This window comes from Pongo pygmaeus, chromosome 10, assembly GCF_028885625.2.
Source record: "Pongo pygmaeus isolate AG05252 chromosome 10, NHGRI_mPonPyg2-v2.0_pri, whole genome shotgun sequence".
NCBI classification, from domain to species: domain Eukaryota; kingdom Metazoa; phylum Chordata; class Mammalia; order Primates; family Hominidae; genus Pongo; species Pongo pygmaeus.
Window position 1 is genome coordinate 120,263,119 of NC_072383.2, and position 23,169 is coordinate 120,286,287.

The 23,169-nt window shown below is 50.1% G+C and overlaps 1 protein-coding gene across 1 annotated transcript in view; it reads right to left on the reverse strand.

Annotated features, from left to right (window-relative positions):
* Positions 1-23,169, reverse strand: part of KDM2B (lysine demethylase 2B) — a 153,250-nt gene that overhangs the window by 61,737 nt on the left and 68,344 nt on the right. Inside the window, 3 exon segments of the mRNA XM_054443917.2 lie at positions 2,851-2,937; positions 18,116-18,588; positions 21,803-21,929. Of these exon segments, the coding sequence (XP_054299892.1) occupies positions 2,851-2,937; positions 18,116-18,588; positions 21,803-21,929 (687 nt within the window).

The following is a 23,169-nucleotide window of genomic DNA, read 5'->3' on the forward strand; positions in this document are numbered from 1 at the left end:
CAGTGAGCCGAGATTGCACCACTGCACTCCAGCCTGGTGACAAGAGCAAGACTCCATCTCAAAAAAAAAAAAAAGTACACCTGAAGAAGATAGTCAAAGAATTATGCAGAAGAGCACTGCTCAATAGAAATAACAGAAGGTAAGCCAGGCACTATGGCTCACACCTGTAATCACAACACTTTGGGAGACCGAGGCAGATGGCTTGCTTGAGCTCAGGAGTTCAGCCTTGGCAACATGGCAAAACCTCATCTCTACCAAAAATATAAAAAACTAGCCAGGCGTGATGGCATGTGCCTGTGGTCCCAGCTACTTGGGAGGCTGAGGTGGGAGGATCGCTTGATCCAGGGAGGCAGAGGTTGCAGTGACCTATGATTGCACCACTGCACTCCAGCCTGGGCAACAGAGTTAAGACTCTGTCTAAATAAATAAATAAAAGAAATAGAAGGTGAGCCACATAGGTACTTTTGAGTTTTTTTGTTGCCACATTTGAAAAGGTAAAAAGAAACAGTGAAATTAATCGGAATAATCCATTTTGTTTCAACAATATATCAAAAATAAAGTCACTTCAACTAGAGTTGCCAGATTTAGCAAATAAAACTACAGTGCATCCCCAGGCTGAAGTGCAATGGCGCGATCTCAGCTCACTGCAACCTCCACCTCCCAGGTTCAAGCAATTCTTTTGCCTCAGCCTCCTGAGTAGCTGGGATTACAGGCGCGTGCCACCATGCCCAGTTAACTTTTGTATTTTTAGTAGAGACGGGGTTTCGCCATGTTGGCCAGGCTGGTCTCGAACTCCTGACCTCAGGTGATCTGCCCACCTTGGCCTCTCTAAGTGCTGGGATTACAGGCGAGAGCCACTGCACCAGGCCTGTAATAAGTGTTTGAAATTGACCAGCCTGCCCAACATGGCAAAACTCTGTCTCTACTAAAAATACAAAAAATTAGCTGGGCATGGTGGCGGGCGCCTGTAATCCCAGCTACTCGGGAGACTGAGGCAGGAGAATCGCTTGAACCCCGGAGGCGGAGGTTGCAGTGAGCCGAGATCACGCCACTGCACTCCAGCCTGGGTGACAAGAGCAAAACTCCACCTCAAAAAAAAAAAAAAAAGAAAAAGAAAAGTGTTTGCAATCTGTTACAGCATAGTTTTTTCTTTCTCCTTTTTTTTTTCTTGAGACAGGGTCTCATTCTGTTGCCCAGACTGAAGTGCAGTGGTGTAATCACAGCTCACTGCAGCCTCAAGCTCCTGGGCTCAGGCGATCCTCCTGCTTAAGCCTCCCAAATAGCTGGGACTACAGGCATGCACTATCATGCCTGGCTTTTCTTTTTTTTTTTTTTGGTAGAGATGAGGTCTCATTATGCTACCCAGGTTGATCTTGAACTCCTGGGCTCAGGTGATCCTCCCCCCTCAGCTTCTGGAGTAGCTGGAACAACAGGCATAAGCCACCATGCCTGGCTTCAGTGTTTTTTACAATAGCAAAAAAAAAAAAAAAAAAAAAAATCAGAAATTAACAAAATACCTCTTGGGGCTACTGAAGTCACAAATAATATTTAGAGGGAACTAACCTCGGGTCAGCCCTTGTCTGAAGGGTTTTGCATGCCTCATCTCATTTAGTTCTGACAACCACTGAAGAAAGTCTTGGTATAACCCATTTTTATAAACAAGGAAAGTAAGGCTCAGGACACTATGTAACTTGTCCAAGGAAGTGGTGAAGCTGCGTGGAGGCAGATGGATGGTACAGAGATGACCTGATACATATGTATCCCACCTAGGACCGCCTTTGGAAGGGAGCTCACCTAAACTGTTTTCTCTGGAGGGTGGACTGTGAGGTGAGCACTGGTTGAAAATTTGGCCTCTGCTGCCAAACTGACAGATCTTTGTGTACTTGGCTGTCCTAACGGGTGACTTGACCTTTTCAAGCCTCAGTTTCCTCATCTGTAAAAGGAGAGTCACAACTGTCTGCCCCACAGAGGTGCTGAAGCGTAAATAAGATAAGGGCTGTGGAGATCCAGACAACAAACTGCTCCTACAAAGTCCTCCACAATACAGCCATTATTCCTCTTCCTCATGTCCTGGTCCTTTCCCATTTGATTAGGCTTTTTTATTTTATTTTATTTTATTTTACTTTATTTTATTTTATTTTATTTTTTGAGCTACAGTCTCACTTTGTAGCCCAGACTGAAGTGCAATGGTGCAATCTCTGATCACTGCAACCTCTACCTCCCAGGTTCAAGTGGTTCTCCTGCCTCAGCCTCCCAAGTAGCTGGGACCACATGCGTGCACCGCCATGCTCGCATTTTTTGTATTTTTAGTAGAGACGGGGTTTTGCCATGTTGGCCAGGCTGGTCTTGAACTCCTGACCTCAGGTGATCCACCCGCCTCGACTTCCCAAAGTGCTGAGATTATGGGCGTGAGCCACCACGCTCGACCAATTAGACGTTTTTATGTTGAGCATCAATCAGTTTTACACACTGAGAAAAAGTTCCTTTCAAAGGAGGAGAACACAGCCCATGAAGCAATTAAAGGAAAAGGGAAAAGGAAGGGAAGAAGCAGGGGAGTGAGGGAAGGAGAGACAGAAAATCCACCTAACCACAGGGAAAGGCGAGGCGTCAGCACCCCCCAGTTTTCCAAGTGACCACCAGGCGGCACTGTTCGCAGTTCCCACAGCCAGGTAAAGCAACCCCCTTTTAAAAACAAAAACACGGAACAAATCACCAAAATCCTTCATCTTAACTGGGGTGCCTTCATCTCAGGAGGCCCCATAGCTACCCAGAAAGCCGCCGATGTTCACCCTGCAGGAGGTGGCAAGGAGGTGGGAAGCGGCCGCCCGCTGCAGGCAGGCTGTGTCTTACCTTTGGAGTCTTCTTTGGCCAAGTCACCACAGGGACCCCAGTGATGGCCAGACTAGGGTCATCATCCGCGTGTTCCTTCAGGACGTTCTGTGGCCAAACAAAGTACCCATATTAGCCCAGAGGGAAGGGGAGGTCTCTGAAGGGGGCTGAACGGCAGACATAGTCCAGCAAGGATCGCACTCCACAAAGTCAATGCCTGGCCATTGACTCCACCACCACCCACACATTCAATAGAAACCAAGTCACTAGGGTCCCCTGGGGCCCACGAAACATACAACATTCCCCTCTGCCCTCTACGGAATTTTTTTAACAAAGCAAATCACATACCTCCCTGTGACTTCCACGTATGTATCACCCATGATCACAGTTATGACACCTAGCACTTGTCCAGAGCATCGGGGACTCACACACAAACATTTTTTTTTTTTTTTTTTTGAGACAGAATCTTGCTCTGTCACCCAGGCTGGTGTGCAGTGGTACAATCATAGCTCACTACATCCTTGACCACCTGGCTCAAGTGATCCTCATGCCTTAGCCTCCTAAGTAGCTGAGACCACAGGCGCATGGCACCCTCCCTGGCTAAATTTTTTTTTTTTTTTTGAGACAAAGTCTTACTCTGTCACCCAGCCTGGAGTGCAGTGGTGCAATCTGGGCTCAAGCAACTTCTGCCTCCTGGGTTCAAGTGATTTCCCTGCCCCAGCCTCCCGAGTAGCTGTGAATACAGGTGTGCGCCACCACGAAGGGCTAATTTTTGTATTTTTAGTAGAGACAGGGTTTTGCCATGTTGGCCAGGCTGGTCTCCAACTCCTGACCTCAAGTGACGCACCTGCCTTGGCCTCCCAAAGTGCTGGGATTACAGGCGTGAGCCACCGCGCCCAGCCATAATTTTTAAAATTTTTTGTGCAGACAGGGTATATGCCATGTTGCCCAAGCTTGTCTCAAACTCCTGGCCTCGAGGAATCCTCCCTCCTCAGCCTACCAAAATGCTGGGATTACAGGGGTAAGCCACTGCACCTCATTTAATTCCTACCAAGCACTCTGGGAGGGCTGGGCGGTGGCACTACGGATCCTCTAATGTTCACAAATTTAACTACGTACTCAGCGAAGCAAACAAAACCAACCGCCAGACCTTGATGCCTTCATAGAGCCATGACTCCGTCCTTTAGTCAGCTTGCTACATGTACCCTAACCCTGCTGTGTGACGACGTGTAAATGTTTTTTGCAACATGGGCCCTAAATACAAGAAGATGCTTGATCTGGTCTGACCGAGGATGGAGTCATGTGGCCAAATGGTGGCAGAAAAATGGGCTGCATTGGACGGACTGCCAGGCTGCTTGGCGATCTCCCACGAGGCACACTGTGTTCACTCTCGGTGAGTAGTCTGAAGGTTCTTCAAAGGGAATTCTCACTCTGCCAGACTTTGGCGTTGTGTGGCTGGACTTCAGAACCTTATCCAGGTACAAAATGCTACCCAGCTGAATTATCTAACACCTAACTTACAGGGGAGGTTACCGAGGCTCAGAAAGGCTCACAGGACTTTAGTGCTGCCCCAGACTATGAAGACAGACCCCCGGAACCCCACTCTCTGGCACCAGACTTTCTGCCCCAGGACCACCCACATGGGTTTTTTTTTTGGCTACATCCACACATCCACAGCACCCCACAAAAAAATGTGTTTAAGCACACACAGACCTATCACTGGCCCATTCTGATCCTGCACCATGGATTGTTGAATTGTACAAAAACATTTTTTCCAGACATTTAAGAACAGAGTAAATCATACAAAAGCACTTACCAGGAAGAGCAGAAGCGCTCAGGAGACCAATGAAGGTAAAGATTATTTTAATTCACTTTTCCTAATTCACTTCACTAGAAATGACTCCAGCTTACTTCCAGTTTACTCTGCTTATTGTCCTTTTTTTTTTTTTTTTTTTTTTTTTTTGAGATAGGGTGTGACTCTGTTACCCAGGCTGGAGTGCAGAGGCACGATCTCAGCTCACCGTAGCCTCAAACTCCTAGGCTCAAGTGATCCTCCCACCTCAGCCTTCCCAGTAGCTGGGACTACAGGTGTGTACCACCAAGCCCAGCTAATAGTATTATTTGTACAGATGGGTTCTCACCATGTTGCACAGGCTGGTCTTGAATTTCTGGGCTCAAGCAAAACACCTGCCTCAGCCTCCCAAGGTGCTGGGATTGGGGGTGTGAGCCCCCCAAAGTGCTGGGATTGCAGGTGTGAGCCCCCCAAAGTGCTGGGATTGCAGGTGTGAGCCACTGCCGGCCTGTCGTACTTTCCTGATCATAATTTGCTTGCATGATTTTTCTTTTTTTACATGATTTTTCAAGATGTGGCTGTTAACCTGAAGAACTTCCTCCTTACCCCACAGGAAGCAGCAAACAGCACAGTGGTCAAGAATGTTGGCTCTAGAACTGGCTCCAGGGGTTCAAATCCCAGCCCCGGCACTTACAGCTTCCCCAAAGTCCCACAGTCAATGTCAATGATTTGTAAATGCTATTTATAAAGTGTCTTTATTCACTGCTATATCCCCAAAGCCTCACATAATGACTAACCTAGAGTAAGCTTCCAATAAACAAAGTTGGGTTTTGTTTGTTTGTTTGTTTTTTGAGATGGAGTGTTACTCTGTCGTCTAGGCTGGAGTGCAGTGGCACAATCTTGGTTCATGGCAACCTCTGCCTCCCAGGTTCAAGCGAATCTCCTGCCTCAGCCTCCCGAGTAGCTAGGATTACAGGCGTGCGCCACCACCCCTGGCTAATTTTTGTTATTTTTAGTAGAGACAGGGTTTCACCATGTTGGCCAGGCTGGTCTCAAACTCCTAGCCTCAAGTGATCCACCCGCCTCGGCCTCCCAAAGTGCTGGGATTACAGGCCTAAGCCACCGCACCTGACCCCAGAGTTTTTATAAAATAAAGCCACAAATACCAAAAGAGGGACAGTCTACAAAATGCCTGAACAGATCTCCTCAAAACTGACAAGGTCATCAAAACAAGGAAAGTCTAAGAAACTATGGCAGCTAAGAGAAGACTGATGAGACTAAATGTAATATTGTACCTTGGGTGGGATCCTAGAACAGAAAAAAAAGTAAAAATGGTCTAACTCTGCCCGGGCGCAGTGGCTCATGCCTGTAATCCCAGCACTTTGGGAGGCCAAGGCGGGTGGATCACTTGAGGCCAGGAGTTAGACCAGCCTGAGCAACATGGAGAAACCCCATCACTACTAAAACTACAAAAATTAGGCCAAGCACGGTGGCTCACGCCTGTAATCCCAGCACTTTGGGAGGCCGAGGTGGGCGGATCACAAGGTCAGGAGATCGAGACCATCCTGGCTAACACGATGAAACCCTGTCTCTACTAAAAATACAAAAAATTAGCCGGGCGTGGTGGTAGGTGCCTGTAGTCCCAGCTACTCGGGAGGCTGAGGCAGGAGAATGGCATGAACCCAGGAGGTGGAGCTTGTGGTGAGCAGAGATCGCGCTACTGCACTCCAGCCTGGGTGACAAAGCGAGACTCCGTCTCAAAAAAACAAAACAAAAAAAAATTAGCCGGATGTGGTGGTGTGTGCCTGTGGTCCCAGCTACCTGGGAGGCTGAGGTAGGAGGATCACTTGAACCCAGAAGGCAGAGGTTGTAGTGGGCCAAGACCGTGCCACTGCACTCCAGTCTGAGAAACAGAGTGAGACTTTGTCTCAAAATAAATAAATAAATAAAGTTTTTCCCTCTCTCTAAAAAATCATTAAGAACAAATGAGCTTTCCAGAAATACACTCAGGTTTAGCCAGAGACTTCCCATTCCCCGCTGCATGTGGGCCCCAAATGGCTGGGGGAGAAGACCGTCACTTCCACAGGACATTTCAGCCACTTAGTCCAATCCCAAACTCTAGGATTGGGTAACAAACTCAAGATGTAACCGGACTGGAGCAATAGGGAATGGTGAGGACTGTGACAAACTGGAGAACACATGGCCCATTTAAAAAGGGGCAAGGCTACCCAACTCCAGCTTACCTCCTGTGGGGATGAAAAGCCCACCAGATCTTTAATTTTTCAGAAGAAATCGAAGATGCAGAGTTTTATTTGAAATCTCTGCATTTTTAAATGTTGGCAACTAACTAAAACTTTAAAAAAACCCACTGTGAGTGAAACATCTGTGTGCTGGTTTGGCCCATGGGCCACCAATTTGCAAACATGGCTCTGCATATGACTGAAAGTAATGCCTACCCCCCTTTGTTTTCTTTGAGTTTCCTTCTTAAATGTCTTATGATTTCTTGTCATTTCAATATCAGATTGGAGTCTAACTCACAAGCATTGAGGTAGAGGCCTCTTTAGAGGGATATTTAGTCACAAAAAGTTATTACTGCAGTTCTAAGTACTAGACATAATTAACAAATTAATAATAATAAATAATACATTTTTAAAGACTCTTGAAAAAACAGAGAGTTGCCCAGGCTTGAGTGCTGCGGTGTGATCACAGCTCACCACAGCCTCGAACTCCTGGGCTCAAGCAATTCTCCCACCTCAGCCTCCCAAGTAGCTGGGACAAGAATGCACCACCATGACCGACTAATTTTTTAATTTTTTAGTAGAGACAGGTTCTTGCTATGTTGCCCAGGTTGGTCTTAAATTCCTACGGTCAACTGATCCTCTGGCCTCCTCAAGTGCTGGGATTACAGGTGTGAGCCACCACATCCAATCAATAAAATTTTTTTTTTTTTTTTTTTTTAGGCGGAATCTTGCTCTGTCGCCTGGGCTAGAGTGCAGTGGCGCAATCTTGGCTCACTGCAGCCTCTACCTACCCGGTTCCACCCATTCCCTGCCTCAGCCTCCTAGGGAGCTGGGATTACAGGCACACACCACCACGCCCAGCTAGTTTTTGTATTTTTTTTTTTTAGTAGAGACAGGTTTCACCCTGTTGGCCAGACTGGTCTTGAACTCCTGACCTCAGGCAATCCACCCACCTCGGCCTCCCAAAATGTTGGGATTACAGGTGTGAGCCACCACACCCAGCCAATAATTTTTTAAATTACAATTGTTCTTGGTAAGCCTGGGCAACATAGCGAGATCCCATCTCTACAAAAAAATTTGAAAATTAGCTGGGCATGGTGGTGTGCGCCTGTAGTCCCAGCTTCTTGGGGAGATTGAAGTAGGAGGATTGCTTGAGCCCAGGAGTTCGAGGCTGCAGTGAGCTATGATCACAAAACTACACTCCAACCTGGGCAAAAGAGGGAGACTCTGTCTCTAAATAATAATAATGGCCAGGTGCGGTGGCTCACGCCTGTAATTCCAGCACTTTGAGAGGCCAAGGTGGACAAATCACCTGAGGTCAGGAGTTCAGCCTGTCCAAATAGTGAAACCCCATCTCTATTAAAAATACAAAAAAATTAGCCAGGCATGGTGGCACACGTCTGTGGTCTCAGCTGCTCGGGAGACTGAGGCAGGAGAATCACTTGAACCCAGGAGGCAGAGGTTACAGTGAGCCAAGATCGCACCACTGCACTCTAGCCTGGGTGACAGAACGAGACTCCAACTCAAAAAAAAAATTAATTACTTAATAATAATTAAAAATAAAAAGAATTTACCCCAAGTGCCCTGAGCCCAGGATCTCACACTCATACCTCCCAAGTTTCCCTCTGTGTGTGGCCCCCTGCGGCCACCAGGGGGCGCCCTGGGCTCTGTCCCTCAGGGATGAATTTTCATTTGTGTGTGACAGGCTCCGGGAAAAGAAGATTATTCTAATTGGAGATTTCATCTCTGAGAAATAGGTTGTGCTGGAGGGAATCATGTCACTGGCTTCCCTAGGCCCTGCTTAAATTTATACACTCCCTGGGGCTCTCGGAAGCACAGATATAAGGAAGGCTGGGTGCCCTCACCAGCTCAGCCCCCTAAGGGTTACACCCTACACGCCCGTCCCCTCCGAAAGTCCAGCGCAGGTTTTCGAAGATCCAGCCGTGGGACCCTTTCTGCTGGAAACTGCCCCGTACTGGACCTGACGAGATAACCACAGACAACGGATGGCTGGGCCTGGGCGGCCCCTTATGCCAACTTCTCTCAAAGAGATAATTAGTTAACAATGGATTCGGGTCCCATTGCTTCCCAGGCTGGGGCTTTAATAATCAGAAACTCCCTCCGTGCCATGACTAAAAATATCCCACTGTGAAAATAAGGCAGGTATCAGGGAAGAATCGCCATCCACCGGCCGGCAAAGGGAGGTGCGGCTTGGGGAACTCCTGCTCTGGGGAACCAGCACCCTCGGGGTGCCCCCTTCTACGGGGAAAGAGACCCGCCAGGCGTCAACGCACCTGGGGTCTCTCAAGTACCCTCCCTCCATCCCAGCCCCACCGTCTGTGAAAACCCATCTGAAGTAGCTTGAACTGTGTCCCAAAAAATATGTGTTCAGGCCGGGCATAGTGGCTCCCGCCTGTAATCCCAGCACTTTGAGAGGCCGAGGCGGGAGGATCACTTGAGGCAACGAGTTCGAGACCAGCCTGGCCAACATGGTGAGACCCTGTCTCTACTGAAAATACAAAAATTAGCCAGGCATGGTGGCACGTGCCCGTAGTCCCAGGTACTCAGGAGGATGAGGCAGGATAATTTCTGGAACCCAGGAGGCGGGGATTGTGGTGAGGCGAGATCACGCCATTGAACTCCAGCCTGGGCAACAGAGCAAGATTCCGTCTCAAAAAAAAATTTTTTTTCAAGGTGAAATAATCCTGAATTTAGGGTAGATCCTAAACCCAATGTCAAGTGTCTTTTTAATAAGAGAGATTTGGACAGAGACACAAAGAAGAAATCTACAAGAAAATGAAGGCAGATGGGAGTGGTGGCACACGCCTGCAATCCCAGCTACTTGGGAGGCTGAGGCACGAGAATTGCTTGAACCCAGGAGGCGGATGTTGCAGCAAGCCAAGATCACATCACTGCACTCCATCCAGCCTGGGCCACAGAGCGAGACTCTGTCTTCAAAAAAATAAATAAAATAAATACAAACACCAAAAAAAAAAAAAAAAGAAAAGAAAATGAAGGCAGAGACTGGAGTGATGCAGCCACAGCCAGGGAATACCAAGAGCTGCCAGAAACCAGAGGAGGCCCAGAAGGATTCTCTTCTAGAGACTTTGGAGCGAGCACAGCCCCGCTGACTCTTTTATTTCTGACTTCTGGCCCCCCAGGACTATTAAATAACATACTTGGTTTGTTGTTGTTGTTGTTGTTGTTGTTTTGAGACAGAGTCTTGCTCTGTCGGCAGGCTGGAGTGTAGGGGCATAACCTCAGCTCATTGCAACCTCCGCCTCCCAGGTTCAAGCGACTCTCCTGCCTCAGCCTCCAGAGTAGCTGTGATTACAGGCTGCACCACCATGCCCTGCTAATTTTTTTGTATTTTTAGTAGAGATGGGGTTTCACCATGTTGGCCAGGCTGGTCTCGAACTCCTGACCTCATGATCCGCCCGCCTTGGCCTCCCAAAGTGCTGAGATTACAGGCGTGAGCCACTGTGCCTAGCTGAGAGTGTGATGATTTTAAAAAGCCAACTGCGCTGGTGATCTGGGCTTTACACCTCACTGTTCTACATGTCAGTAAGACCCAGGAGAGGCCGCATCAACGAACAGGTGTGTTCCAGGGTCGGGAACTGACGACCTCAAGACAAAAAAGCTGTGAACACCTTCCACGGTTATGGGTTTCACAGGCTCGCACATTTGACCCTGCGCCGGCCTGTGTTTTCCTTCTATGGTGTCTGAAATTTCTGGATCTAGTTTGCTAAGCTATTAAAGGCCCTGTGCTAAGGTGTCACCTCACGGAGTCCTTATGACCACGATGCTGTATTCCAAGTACTCCATTTTATTGCATTCCCCAAGAGCATGCGGCTGGTTAACAGATGGCACAGGGATTCGGTCTAATGCAGAACTTTGGGTCTTCAAAGAACACCTGGCCACACAGTGTTCACACCTGTAATCCCAGCACTTTGGGAGGCCGAGACAGGCAGATCGCTTGAGGCCAGGAGTTTGAGACCAGCCTGGCCAACATGGCGAAACCCCACCTCTACTAAAATACAAGAAATAGCTGGGCGTGGTGGCGCATGCCTGTAATCCCAGCTACTCGGGAGGCTGAGGCAGGAGAATCACTTGAACCCAGGAGGCGGAGGCTGCAATGAGCCAAGATCGCACCACTGCACTCCAGCCTGGGCGACAGAGAAAGACTCAGACTCAAAAAAAAAAAGGTATCACCTGGCTGGACGAGGTGGTTCACACCTATAATCCCAGCACTTTGAGAGGCTGAGGTAGATGGATTGCTTGAGCCCAGGAGTTCGAGACCAGCCTGGGCAACAGAGCAAGACCCCCATCTCTACCAAAAAAAAAAAAACTTAAATGAACTGAGCATGGTATCACATGCCTGTAGCCCCAGCTACCTCAATCACCTGAGCTAGGAGGTCGAGGCTATGGAGAGCTGTTATTGCGCCACTGCACTCCAGCCTCGGTGACAGAGAGCAAAAGACTCCGTCTTGGAAAATAAAATAAAATTTTTAAAAAAAATTTTTTTAAAGAGTTTTGCTCTTGTCACCCAGGCTAGGGTGCAATGGCGCAATCTCAGCTCACTGCAACCTCCACCTCCCAGGTTCAAGTGATTCTCCTGCCTCAGCCTCTCTAGTAGCTGGGCCTACAGACGTGCGCCATGATGCCCAACTAATTTTTGTATGTTTAGTAGAGACGGGGTTTTGCCATGTTGGCCAAGCTAGTCTCGAACTTCTGACCTCAGGTGATCCACCTGCCTTGGCCTCCCAAAGTGCTAGGATTACAGGCGTGAGTCACTGCGCCCGGGCTGTGGTGTTTTTTTTGTTTTTGTTTTTGTTTTTTTGAGACAGGGTCTCGCTCTGTCACCAAGGCTGGAGTACAGTGGTGCAATCACAGCTCACTGCAGCCTCAAACTCCTAGGCTCACTAAATCCTCCTGCATCAGCCTTTCAAGTAGCTGGGACTGCAAGCGCATGCCACTATACCTGGCTAATTTTTTGTTCCTTTTGTTTTGTTTTTGTAGAGTCGGGGTCTCACTGTGTTGCCCAGGGTGGCCTCAAACTCCTGAGCTCCAGCCACCCTCCCACTTTGGCCTCCCAAAGGGCTGGGATTACAGGTTGAGTCACTGTGCACAGCCTAAACAGCAATCTTTAACCTGGAGGGGGGATGAGGGGGCTGCTGAGAGGTGAGAAGGGGGAAGGAAAGAGAAAGGGCAGGGGAAGTGTGGGTAGCTGGCCAAAGCCAGTCTGGCTCACCCTTAGCTGCAACCTATGTTCATGGCTTCATTGTTCCTTAAAGTAATTCAGTGACACAGGTCCCTGCTGTTATGCCCATATCACAGTGAGGACACTGCAGTTTCACCCAAGGGTAAGCGCTTCAGAATGGCCATAAGAATCACAGAATCTGGTCCCCAGAAGGACAAAGCACATCCTCATTTTACATAGAGGTAAACAGAAAGGTGGACTGGCTTGCCCAAGGCCACAGAGCGAGTAGCTAAGAGCAGAAACCAAACTTGAACTTCAGGGTCTCCTGTGTCCTGAGTTCTTGTCCTTCCCATCTCATACAGGCCAATATCTTGGCACTTCCATCACAGTAAGTGTCTGTGTTTATTTATCATTTATGTTGAGACACGGTCTCTGTCTGATGCAATCACAACTCACTGTAGCCTCTACCTCCTGGGCCCAAGGGTCCTCCTGCCTCAGCCCTCTAACGCTGTACAGTCTCCCAGGTAGAGGTGCACGCCACTATATCTGGCTAATTTTTTATTTTTTGTAGACATAGGATCTTGCTATGCTGCCAAAGTCAGTCTCAAACTCCTGGGCTCAACCAATCCTCCTGCCTCGGTCTCCCAAAGTGCTGGCATTACAGGCATAAGCAATATAGCAAGACGTAGTCTCTACAAATAATGAAAAAATTAGCTGGGAGTAGTGGCATATGCCTGTAGTCCCAGCTACTTGGGAGGCTGAGATGGGAGGATTGCTTGAGCCTGGGGGGTTGAGGCTGCAGTGAGCTATAATTGTGCCACTGCACTCCCAGCTGAGGCCCCCATCTCAAAAAAAAAAAACCCCAAAACCTACATTACAATGAAATATCTAGAATAAGTAAATCCACAGGACAGAAAGCAGATTAGCAGTGAAGAGGGTACAGACGTGGCAGCTCTTAGGCACAGGATTGTCCGCAGTGATAAAAAGGTTCTGGAATAAGATAGTGGTGGTGGTTGCACACGATTGTGAATTGTGGCCGGGCCGGTGGCTCACGCCTGTAATCCCAGCACTTCAGCAGGCCAAGCCAAGATTACCTGAGGCCAAGAGTTGAAGAACAGCCTGGCCAACGTGATGAAACCCCATCTCTACTAAAAATATAAAAATTAGCCACCGGGCGTGGTGGCTCACGCCTGTAATCCCAGCACTTTGGGAGGCCGAGATGGGCAGATCATGAGGTCAGGAGATCGAGACCATCCTGGCTAACACGGTGAAACCCCATCTCTACTAAAAATACAAAAAAATTAGCCGGGCGTGGTGGCGGGTGCCTGTAGTCCCAGCTACTTGGGAGGCTGAGGCAGGAGAATGGCGTGAACCTGGGAGGGAGAGCTTGCAGTGAGCCGAGATCACGCCACTGCACTCCAGCCTGGGCGACAGAGCAAGACTCTGTCTCAAAAAAAAAAAAAAAAAAAAAAAAAAATCAGCCAGGTGTGGTGGCACATGCCTGTAATTCCAGCTACTTGGGAGGCTGAGGCACGAGAATCGCTTGAACCCAGGAGGCAGAGGTTGCAGTAAGCTGAGACCATATCACTGCACTCCAGCCTGGGCAACAGAGTGAGACTGTGTCTCAAAAAAAAAAAAAAAAAAATTGTGACTGTACCTAATGCCACTGATTTGGACACTTTAACATGGTTAAAATGGTAAATTCTGTTACGTGTGTCTTACCACAATTAAAAAAATACATCACACGAGGCTGTCCAACCACCTGAGCCCAGGGGCTCAAGATGAGCCTGGGCAACACAGCGAGACCTCTGTCTCTACAAAAAAAAAATATAAAAATTAGCCAGACGTGGTGGCACACATCTGTAGTCCCAGATACTGGAGAGGCTGAGGTGGGAGGATCATCTAAGCCCAGGAGGTCGAGGCTGCAGTAAGCTGTGATCATGCCACTGCACTCTAGCCTTGGTGACACAGTAAGACTCTGTCTCAAAATTTAAAAACAACAACAAAATCATACAAATGAAAGAACAAATGGGTTTTTAGTATAAGCCAAAACCTAGCCATCTAGGGACTGAGTTGAATTGGGGGCTGTCTCCAGTCACCAGGGCACTAGTTACCCTGAGCCACCACAAACAGCAGCCTCTGAGGTCCTAGGAGAGAGCCCATCTTTCTGGAATGCAAGCCAAAGATCCTAGCACGTCAGTCATCAAGGGGAAACCACCACAGCCCAGAAACACGAATCCCTCAATGGCAGTGGGGGAACTAGGCATCGGCTATGAATTGTCTCAGACCCACATTCCTGAGCTGTTTTTTATTTCTTGGCCAAAGCAAAAGAATCCCCAACAACAGAAAAGAGAGAACAAGGCGACGGAGCATACATCTGGGGAGAACAGGCTGCCCACCTTCTGTGGCAGCACTCCCACCCTGAAAGTCAGTCCTGGGTTCAAAATCGTTTTTTTGTTTGTTTTTTTATTTTTTTGAGATAGGGTCTTGTTCTGTGTCCCAGACTGGAGTGCAGTGGCACACTCATAGCTCACTGCAGCCTAGAACTCCTGGACTCAAGTGATCCTCCTGCCTAAGCCCCTTGAGCAGCTGGGGCTCAAGGTGGTGCGCACCACCACACCCGGCTAATTTTTGTTTTTGTACAGATGGCGTCTCACTATGTTGCCCAGGCTGGTCTCAAACTCCTGGGCTCGTGTGATCGGCCTTCCAAAATGTTAGGATTACAGGTGTGAGCCACTGCGCCAGGCCTCAAAATCTTTTCTGGGTCTCCAGGGAGAGTGAGGGGCTGATGCCTGTCAGACTAATCACAAACTCTCCTGTTCTGGAAGAGGTGATGGCACCCACGTCCCCCAGGCAAGCATCTGGCCACACAACATTTAGAGACACTAGCAGCGGTCCCAATTTTCATGGAACCCTCAGGAGGCCTGTCCACCTAATTTACAAGCTCTTCAGCCTGAAAAGAGCCTCATTAGACTAGGCTCAACTAAATATCTCTAAAGACAGGTAAGTTCTGGGGAGGCCGAGGCAGGCGGATCACAAGGTCAGGAAATCAAGACCATCCTGGCCAACACGGTGAAACCCCCATCTCTACCAAAAAAGATACAAAGACCAGGCGCGGTGGCTCACGCCTGTAATCCCAGCACTTTGGGAGGCCGAGGCAGGTGGATCACCTGACGTATGGAGTTCAAGACCAGCCTGACCAACATGAAGAAACCTCGTCTCTACTAAAAATACAAAATAGCCGGGTGTGGTGGCGCATGCCTGTAATCCCAGCTACTAGGGAGGCTGAGGCAGGAGAATCGCTTGAACCCCAGATGTGGAGGTTGTAGTGAGCCGAGATCGTGCCACTGCACTCCTGGCAATTGTTGCCTGGGCAACAAGAGTGAAACTCTGTCTCAAAAAAAAAAAATTAGCGTGGTGGCTAAAAAAACAGGGCGTGGTGGCGGGCGCCTGTAGTCCCAGCTACTCGGGAGGCTGAGGCAGGAGAATGGCGTGAACCCAGGGGGCGGAGCTTGCAGTAAGCCGAGATCGCGCCACTGCACTCCAGCCTGGGCAACAGAGCGAGATTCTGTCTCAAGAAAAAAAAAAAGACAGGTAAGTTCAATAAATGAGCTAAGTGACTAGGTTATACAAAAAAAGACAGTGTGGGCAACATGGTAGACCCCCATCTCTACAAATATTACAAAAAAATTAGCCAGGGGTTATGGCATGCCTATGGTCCCAGCTACTCGGGAGGCAGGGGTAGGAGAATCACTTGAACCCGGGAGGCAGAGGTTGCAGTGAACCAAGATCATGTCACTGCACTTCAGCCTGGGCGACAGAGCAAGACTCCGTCTCAAAAACAAAAAAAGTACTCCAAAGGGTTGTTGGAAGGTTTCAATGTGTTTCTACAAGGAAAACACCCCCAACAGCACCAAGTCATTGAGATGCCTCATTTCATATTATCACGAGCTGCCCGTGATTCCCCTGTGGGGAAGGAGGACATCTGGGCTGCGTGCACTTTCTCTAACCCCTACCCCAGGCCTCCTCTACATCATCAAAGGGTCTAGGGTAAGTCCAGCCTCAGGCCAATCAGGTAGGTAGAGGCAAGGGATAGGAGGAGCCAAGTTTCATCCCTAGGAGGACATCTGTTCCCAGAACCAGCAACACCACACAGAAATAGATCAGAGACACAAAGATGCTTTTAAAGGCAAAAATAGGCTAGGCCAGGCACAGTGGCTCATGCCTGTAATCCCAGCACCTTGGGAAGCTGAGGTGGGAGGATTGCTTGAGCTCAGTAGTTTGAGACCAGCCTGGGCAATGTGGTGAGACACCATCTCTACAAAAAAATTAAAAATTAGCCGAGCATGGTGGCATGCACCTGTAGTCCCAGCTACTTGGGAGGCTGAGGCAGGAGGATCACTTGAGCCTGGGAGGTCAAGGCTGCAGCGAGCCAAGCTCGCACCACTGCATTCCAGCCTGTGCAACAGAGTAACACCCTGTCTGTCTCAATAGTAAAAAAATAAAAATAAAAAAATAAAGTAAAAAAGACTTTCCAAAAGCATGGAAAGACATTTCTTCTTCAGATTAGTATGGTTGTTTTGGGTTTTTTTTAGGCAGGGTCTTGCTCTGTTGCCCAGGCTGGAGAGCAGTGGTGAGACCATGGCTCCCTACAGCAGTGACCTTCTGGGGTCAAGCAATCCTCTCTCCTCAGCCTCCCGAGTAGCTGGGACTACAGGCACAGGCCACTATGCCTGGCTAAATTTGTTATTTTTTGTAGAGATGGGGTCTCCCTATGTTGGCCAGGCTGGGCTCAAACTCCTGGCCTCAAATGATCCATCTGCCTCAGCCTCCCAAAGTGCTTGGATTAAGGCCTGAGCCACCATGCCTGGCCCGCACCCAGTGAATCTTAATATGTCTTTATCCCAGGCCCAACACAAGGTTTCCTAAGTGAATACAACGAACAAATGAACTACCAATCCTGAGTACTTTGCAGCCACCAAAGAAGAAACTTAAATTCAGTTTCCAACCCCAGGAGGGAGCTAGCTGGCTTCCCTTGAGAATCAGACATTGGAGAAGGACACCCATATGCCTCTGAGGCCTCAACCAAAAAGCCTTACTAATGCTGAGACAAGAGGCAGTTCCACGCAGCAGTAGACACACAGAAGCTCTGCAGTCACCCCCGGGTCCTCATTCCAGCTCCACCATCCACTTGCTCTGTGACCTCAGGCATGCCCCTTACCCTCTCTGAGCCTACTTCCTCATCCATTAAATGCACATCATAATGAAGACTTCCAAATTGCACGCAGTTACATAGTGCCTGCATTAGCTGGCCATGTCAAGGACTGTGGGGATGTACAACCTGCTCATGTGAAACTGAGTCATGCTCCAAGATGCTGGCCCAGGACAGCGAGGCTTTCTGACAAGGCTGGAGGGGTTCGTCTCTCGAGCCCAGTGACAGCAACTGCTGCACATGTCACACCTGCTGGTGGGGCCTCAGATTTCCAATAAGTGCTGAGAAGAAAACTCGTCAGCCACAGAGTGAGGTTTCAAAAGGGGGTCCTCTACAGCTCTTTTGTTTTTTTGAGACAGACTCTCGCTTTGTCGCCCAGGCTGGAGTGCAGTGGTGTGATCTCGGCTCACTGCAACCTCCACCTCCCAGGTTCAAGCAATTCTTCTGCCTCCGCCTCCCAAGTAGCTGGGACTACAGGCGAGCGCCACCACGCCTGGCTAATTTTCCCTTTTTTTTTTCAGTAGAGACGGGGTTTCACCATGTTGGCCAGGCTGGTCTTGAACTCATGACTTCAAGTGATCTGCCCACCTCAGCCTCCCAGTATTAGGATTACAGGTGTGAGCCACCCCCTCCACCATCTGCAGCTCTTAATGGTGGCCTCTGCTTGGACACACTACATAGGCTTTTGTGGACTGAGACCCCAGAAGCCCCCTCCCAGCGCCCACCCGAATGCTCAGAGCAATCTGCACAGGGCCGTCGTGAGCTGAGCTGCACCTGTCACACTGAACAGGACCTGCCCAGCCCTCCTCGGCTGCCCAGCCCCAGACGCCACTCCTGCCCACCTTCACACCCTCCAGGAGTGCCTGGGGGTCCTCGATGCCCTCGGGGACACACTTCTTGTTCTCCGGGAGGGATTCCAGTTTCTCCACCAGAGCTTTCAGGCCCTTCAGTTCAAACTCGGTGAGATGGGTCCATTTGGCAGAGACCTCCGTGGCGGGAGAGCCGGTGGGGGTCTTGGGGTAGTCTACGGGCAACGTAGTAGACTTCACACTCTCCTCCGACTCGTTAGACAAAGTCCTTTTGAGGAATCGCAGGGCAGGTGCTTTGGGCTTCTTCCCGAGGGACTCCTGGTCCTCGGAGGGTGTGCTGGTGGGTGAAGTGGAGCCATCGGTGGGCGGTTTGGGTACCCTGTCCCTGCCCTCGCCCTCCTCGTCCTTCTCCTCCTCCTCCTGAGGCTGCTGATCACAGGCCTCCTCCTCCATCTCCAGCCAGGAATCCGAAGAGAAGCCGTCTATGCTGGGCTTCCTCGGGGCATCTGTGGAGGCAGGGTCACAAGAAAGACCGAGATGACGCCTAACTCCCTGCCAAGGTCTTTGGAACCTCCACTCACCAAAAGTCCCCTGTACTCCAGAGATACAGCTTCTCTAACAATCATAACGGTCAGCGCCTCCGGCCTCTGGAAAGGCCGTGGGGGACGCAGGTTCAGATCCCCACCCTGCTGCTTCCCGGCTGTGTGCAACCACATGGGTTGCCCCGCCTCTCTGAACACTGGCACTTTATTTATTTATATAAAGACAGTCTTGCTCAGTTGCTGAGGCTGGACTGTAGTGGCATAATCTCAGCTCGCTGCAACCTCCGCCTCCCGGGTTCAAGTGATCCTCCTGCCGGTGCGCCCACCACACTCAGCTAGTTTTTTTTTAAGCTTTTTTTGTAGAGATGAGGTCTCACTATATTACCCAGGCTGGTATCTGGCACTTTACTTTTTAATGTCTAAAAATAAGTCGAGGCTGGGTGCAGTCGCTCACACCTGTAATCCCTACACTTTGGGTGGCCTAGGCGGGTGGACTGCTTGAGCCCAGGAGTTTGAGACCAGCCTGAGAAACAAAGCGAAACCCCATCTCTACAAAAAATACACAAATTAGCTGGGTGTGATGATGTGCACCTGTAGTCCCAGCTACTTGGGAGGCTGAGATGGGAGGATCACTTGAGCCTGGGAGGTGGAGGCTGCAGTAAGCCATGAATGCACCACTGCACTCCAACCTGGGCGACAGAGCAAGGCCCTGTCTCAAATAATAATAATAATAATAATAATACTAAAATAAAATAAAAATAAGTCTAAGAGAGCATCTATTATATGATTCAATTCATGTGAAATGTCCCAGGCAGGGGACTTCTATGGGGACAGAAAGTAGATGAGTAGCTGCCCAGGGCTAGGGAAGGGGCAGGGTGGGGAGATGAGACAACAGCTGAAGGGTATGAGTTTCTTTCTTTTCTTTTCTCTTTTCTTTTTTTTTTTTTTTTGTGAGACAGAGTCTCGCTCTGTCGCCCAGGCTGGAGTGCATTGGCATGATCTCAGCTCACTGCAACCTCCATCTCCTGGGTTCAAGGGATTCTCCTGCCTCAGCCTCCCGAGTAGCTGAGATTACAGGTGCACCACCACACCCGGCTAATTTTTGTGTTTTTTAGTAGAGACAGGATTTTACCATGTTGTCAGGTTGGTCTCGAACTCCTAACCTCAGGGATCCACCCGCCTCGGCCTCCCAGAGTGCTAGGAATTTTTTTTTTTTTTTTTTTTTGAGACAGTCTCACTTTGTTGGCCAGACTGGAGTGCAATGGCGCGATCTCGGCACACCGCAACCTCCGCCTCCCAGGTTCAAGCGATTCTCCTGCCTCAGCCTCCCGAATACCTGGGATTACAGGCATGTGCCACCACACTGGACTAATTTCATATTTTTAGTAGAGACGAGGTGTTACCATGTTGGCCAGGCTGATCTCGAACTCCTGACCTAAAGTGATCCACACGCCTCAGCCTCCCAAAGTACTGGGATTACAGGTGTGAGCCACCGCACCCAGTGGTGCTAGGATTACAGGCATGAGCCACTGTGCCCGGCCCTGGGTTTCCTTTTGCGGTGATGAAAATGTGAAATTGACTGCAGCAGTGGCTGCATGTATCTGTGAACAGACTAAAAACCACTGGATTCTACACCCCAAATGGTGAATTGTGTGATACGGGAACTATATCCCAATAGGGCTGCTTAAAAGGAAACATCCTTGGAAGGCCGTGGTGCGGAGTACACAGGTATCCCTGGGCACAGGCACTGGCACACAGCAGCTCTGGATGGAGGGGGTGTCTCCCTCACGTTGCCCCTTCTCATTGGCAGATGGACTGGGAGAGCCAGAGGGAAAACAGTGGCAGGAAAACGTAAGGAAGATGTGGGTACTGATTACCCAAGCACCACCTCGAGATTTCCTCCTGTGCCTGCGAACGGAATATTCTTCTTCTGCCCTAAATATCCAAGTGAGAGAACCAACCCTCAGCTTCCTGGCCTGGGGACTGCAGACACTCAGAAAGCCTCTCGCTCTCCCCAGCCTCTGTCCCCGGGGGATCGTGGAGTTGCTGCGATCACAGCAGCTCTCACGCTATTTCAGGATCATTTCCCTTCTCTCCTACCAGGCTGGGAGCTCCAGAAGGGCAGGTTGTAGTGTTTTGGGACTTTCCAACCCCCGAATAGCACATCATCAGGCGGGAATGAGGCTCGCGACAGACCTCACAGGCAAAGACTTCCCAGTGAAGGCCCCAGCAGAAACACTGGTTCCCCATCATACACCCAGCCTGGAACCCCTGAACGTCATGAAGGATGGGGCATAAGGGAAGAGATGGAAGAGGCTTACTGCAAAGGGGAAATAAAAAAAGAATCTAAAAATCCTAGAGGCTGCAGGAAAAACTGTGCAGACCCTCAGGGAGACAGACCAGTCTCATCTTTCTATCCCCTGGTTAAAAAAAAAAGATGCTGTGTCTGAGATGCTGCAGACTCTACATCATCCAGGAAAACCCCTGCACGACAACAGCTCAGACACAGCCGAGAGGAATCACGTTCTTCCTCTAGATTGCTGGTCGGGGCTTGCAGTCACAGCCAGATCCAACTTCAGGGCGGGCGTCTGTGAGTCAAGATTCAAGGGCAGAGCCGTATTGTGGGGGGGATGATGTCCCTTTAAGTACTGGCAGCAGGGCAGGGCACTGCAGCAGCTCCGAACACTCTCCTGCTCCTCCAGGCCCGCACCACCTGCCCTGGTCACCCCTCCTGCTGCCTCAAAGACAGCCTTGGGTTTTCGGAGACTGGCTGCATCTCACAGGACTGCTCTTACATAGATAAAAACCCAACCTCCAGTGCAGGAGGAAAAATCAGCTGGTGTCCACGGAAGAGCCAAAAGAACGAGGATTCTCTGCTCTGTGGGGTGATCCTGTTTTAGCAGCCAAGCTCCAGGCGGCTCCAACCTGCATCTGCACAGCCATGGGCTGGAGGCTACACACATGACTCTTTTGGGGATCCGAGTTCATTTTCTTGGACTCTGTATTCCAGGTGGGAAACTGACAAGAATGGCTTCCCCTGAGGGTTTCCTAGGATTCTGCCCAATACACTGATTCAACGAATCCCCAGAACGCAGGGAGTGTCTCCAGGCCCCACTGAGAAAATGATTTCTGCCCCAGCTGTGCAGCCAAGGCTGTGGGCTCCCTCCGGTTCACTCACCAATAAGCATCGACTCCCTCTGGTATTCCTGAGTGAGGTGGGAGCGCTGGGTCACACAGTACACGTATCTCTCCAGGACATACCAGCACATCTCATAGTAGAAGGGGTAACGGAATTTGGGCTGCACCTGAAAGCAAAGACGCAGGCAGGCAGAGGTCAGTTTCCAGAGGGCGAAGGGGGAAGGAGGGAGAGAAGTGCGGGGCAGGCTCCCTGCGGGTGAGGGTCACTGTCACCATCTTAGCGAGAGCATGGATGGTCGGGGGAGAAATGGTGGGGTGCTGGAAGGGAGATGCCGGCAGCATGCACAAATGAGGCGGAGGACGAGGCCCGCATGAGCGCCTCATCTCAAAGGTCCCTGAGCTCCACGCCCCAGAGGTTGGATGGGGGCCACTTGGTGCTCCTGTGAGATGCAGAAAAACAGAATTCTCCCCCGACCTGCCTGCAGAGTGTGGGGGACCTGCAGGTGGGAGCCGCTGCCTGATTCTAGCTACAACAGACATAGGTTCCTCCTTGTTTCTGAAAATTCCTGCACAGATTCTGCTGTTCCTCCCTCTTGCTTGAAAACCAGAAATCAACTTCCAAGCCTTATCCATTTGCAGACAGGTTATGGAGCCTCCTCCTGTTTGTTGGGAGGGAGGCCAGGCCAGCGGACCAATGAGAGTGAGGGGGTGTGGCCTCGCCTACCTCCAGGGGTGGGGCCTTGCAAGGGTCCACCTCCTGCTCCTCCCCACACCCGTCTGGCACGGCGCAGCCTGCATGGCCACAAGGGCTGCCTCTGACAGAGGTCCCAGGTATGACCTGAGACCAGCGTGATGCTGAGCTGAGGGAGACACATCGGGTCTGGAGCAGGAGATCCCTTTTGTCCCACCTCTGTCGCCCAGGCTGGAGTGCAGTGGCACGATCATAGCTCACTCAGCCTCGACCTCCTGGGCTCAAGCGACCCTCCTGCCTCAGCCCTGTGAGTAGCTGGGACTACAGGCGCGCACCACCACGCCTGGCTGGGTTTTTTTGTATTTTTTGTAGAGATGGGGTTTGCCATGTTGCTGGTTGGCTGTTTATCATAGAAGAGGAAGTAAAGGTGGAGACAGCTTTGTGTACTAGAACTGTCAAAAGGCCTGAGCCCCGGGAGATTCCACGGGGGGCAGTTCAGGGTCTGTACAGATGAGATATCACCGAAAGATGGGAAGGAAACAACGCCACTGATGGACCCAACACAAGGATGGAAAGAGGTCCCTGACACCCACACGGGGCCTCTTCTACAGAGGCCACACGATGGTCTCACGCCCACACTCACACCTTGCTCCCTGGCTCTCTTGCCAAGAGGGTGTCTGTGGGGAGAGCCCTCCTCCCCTCCCTGATCCTATGAG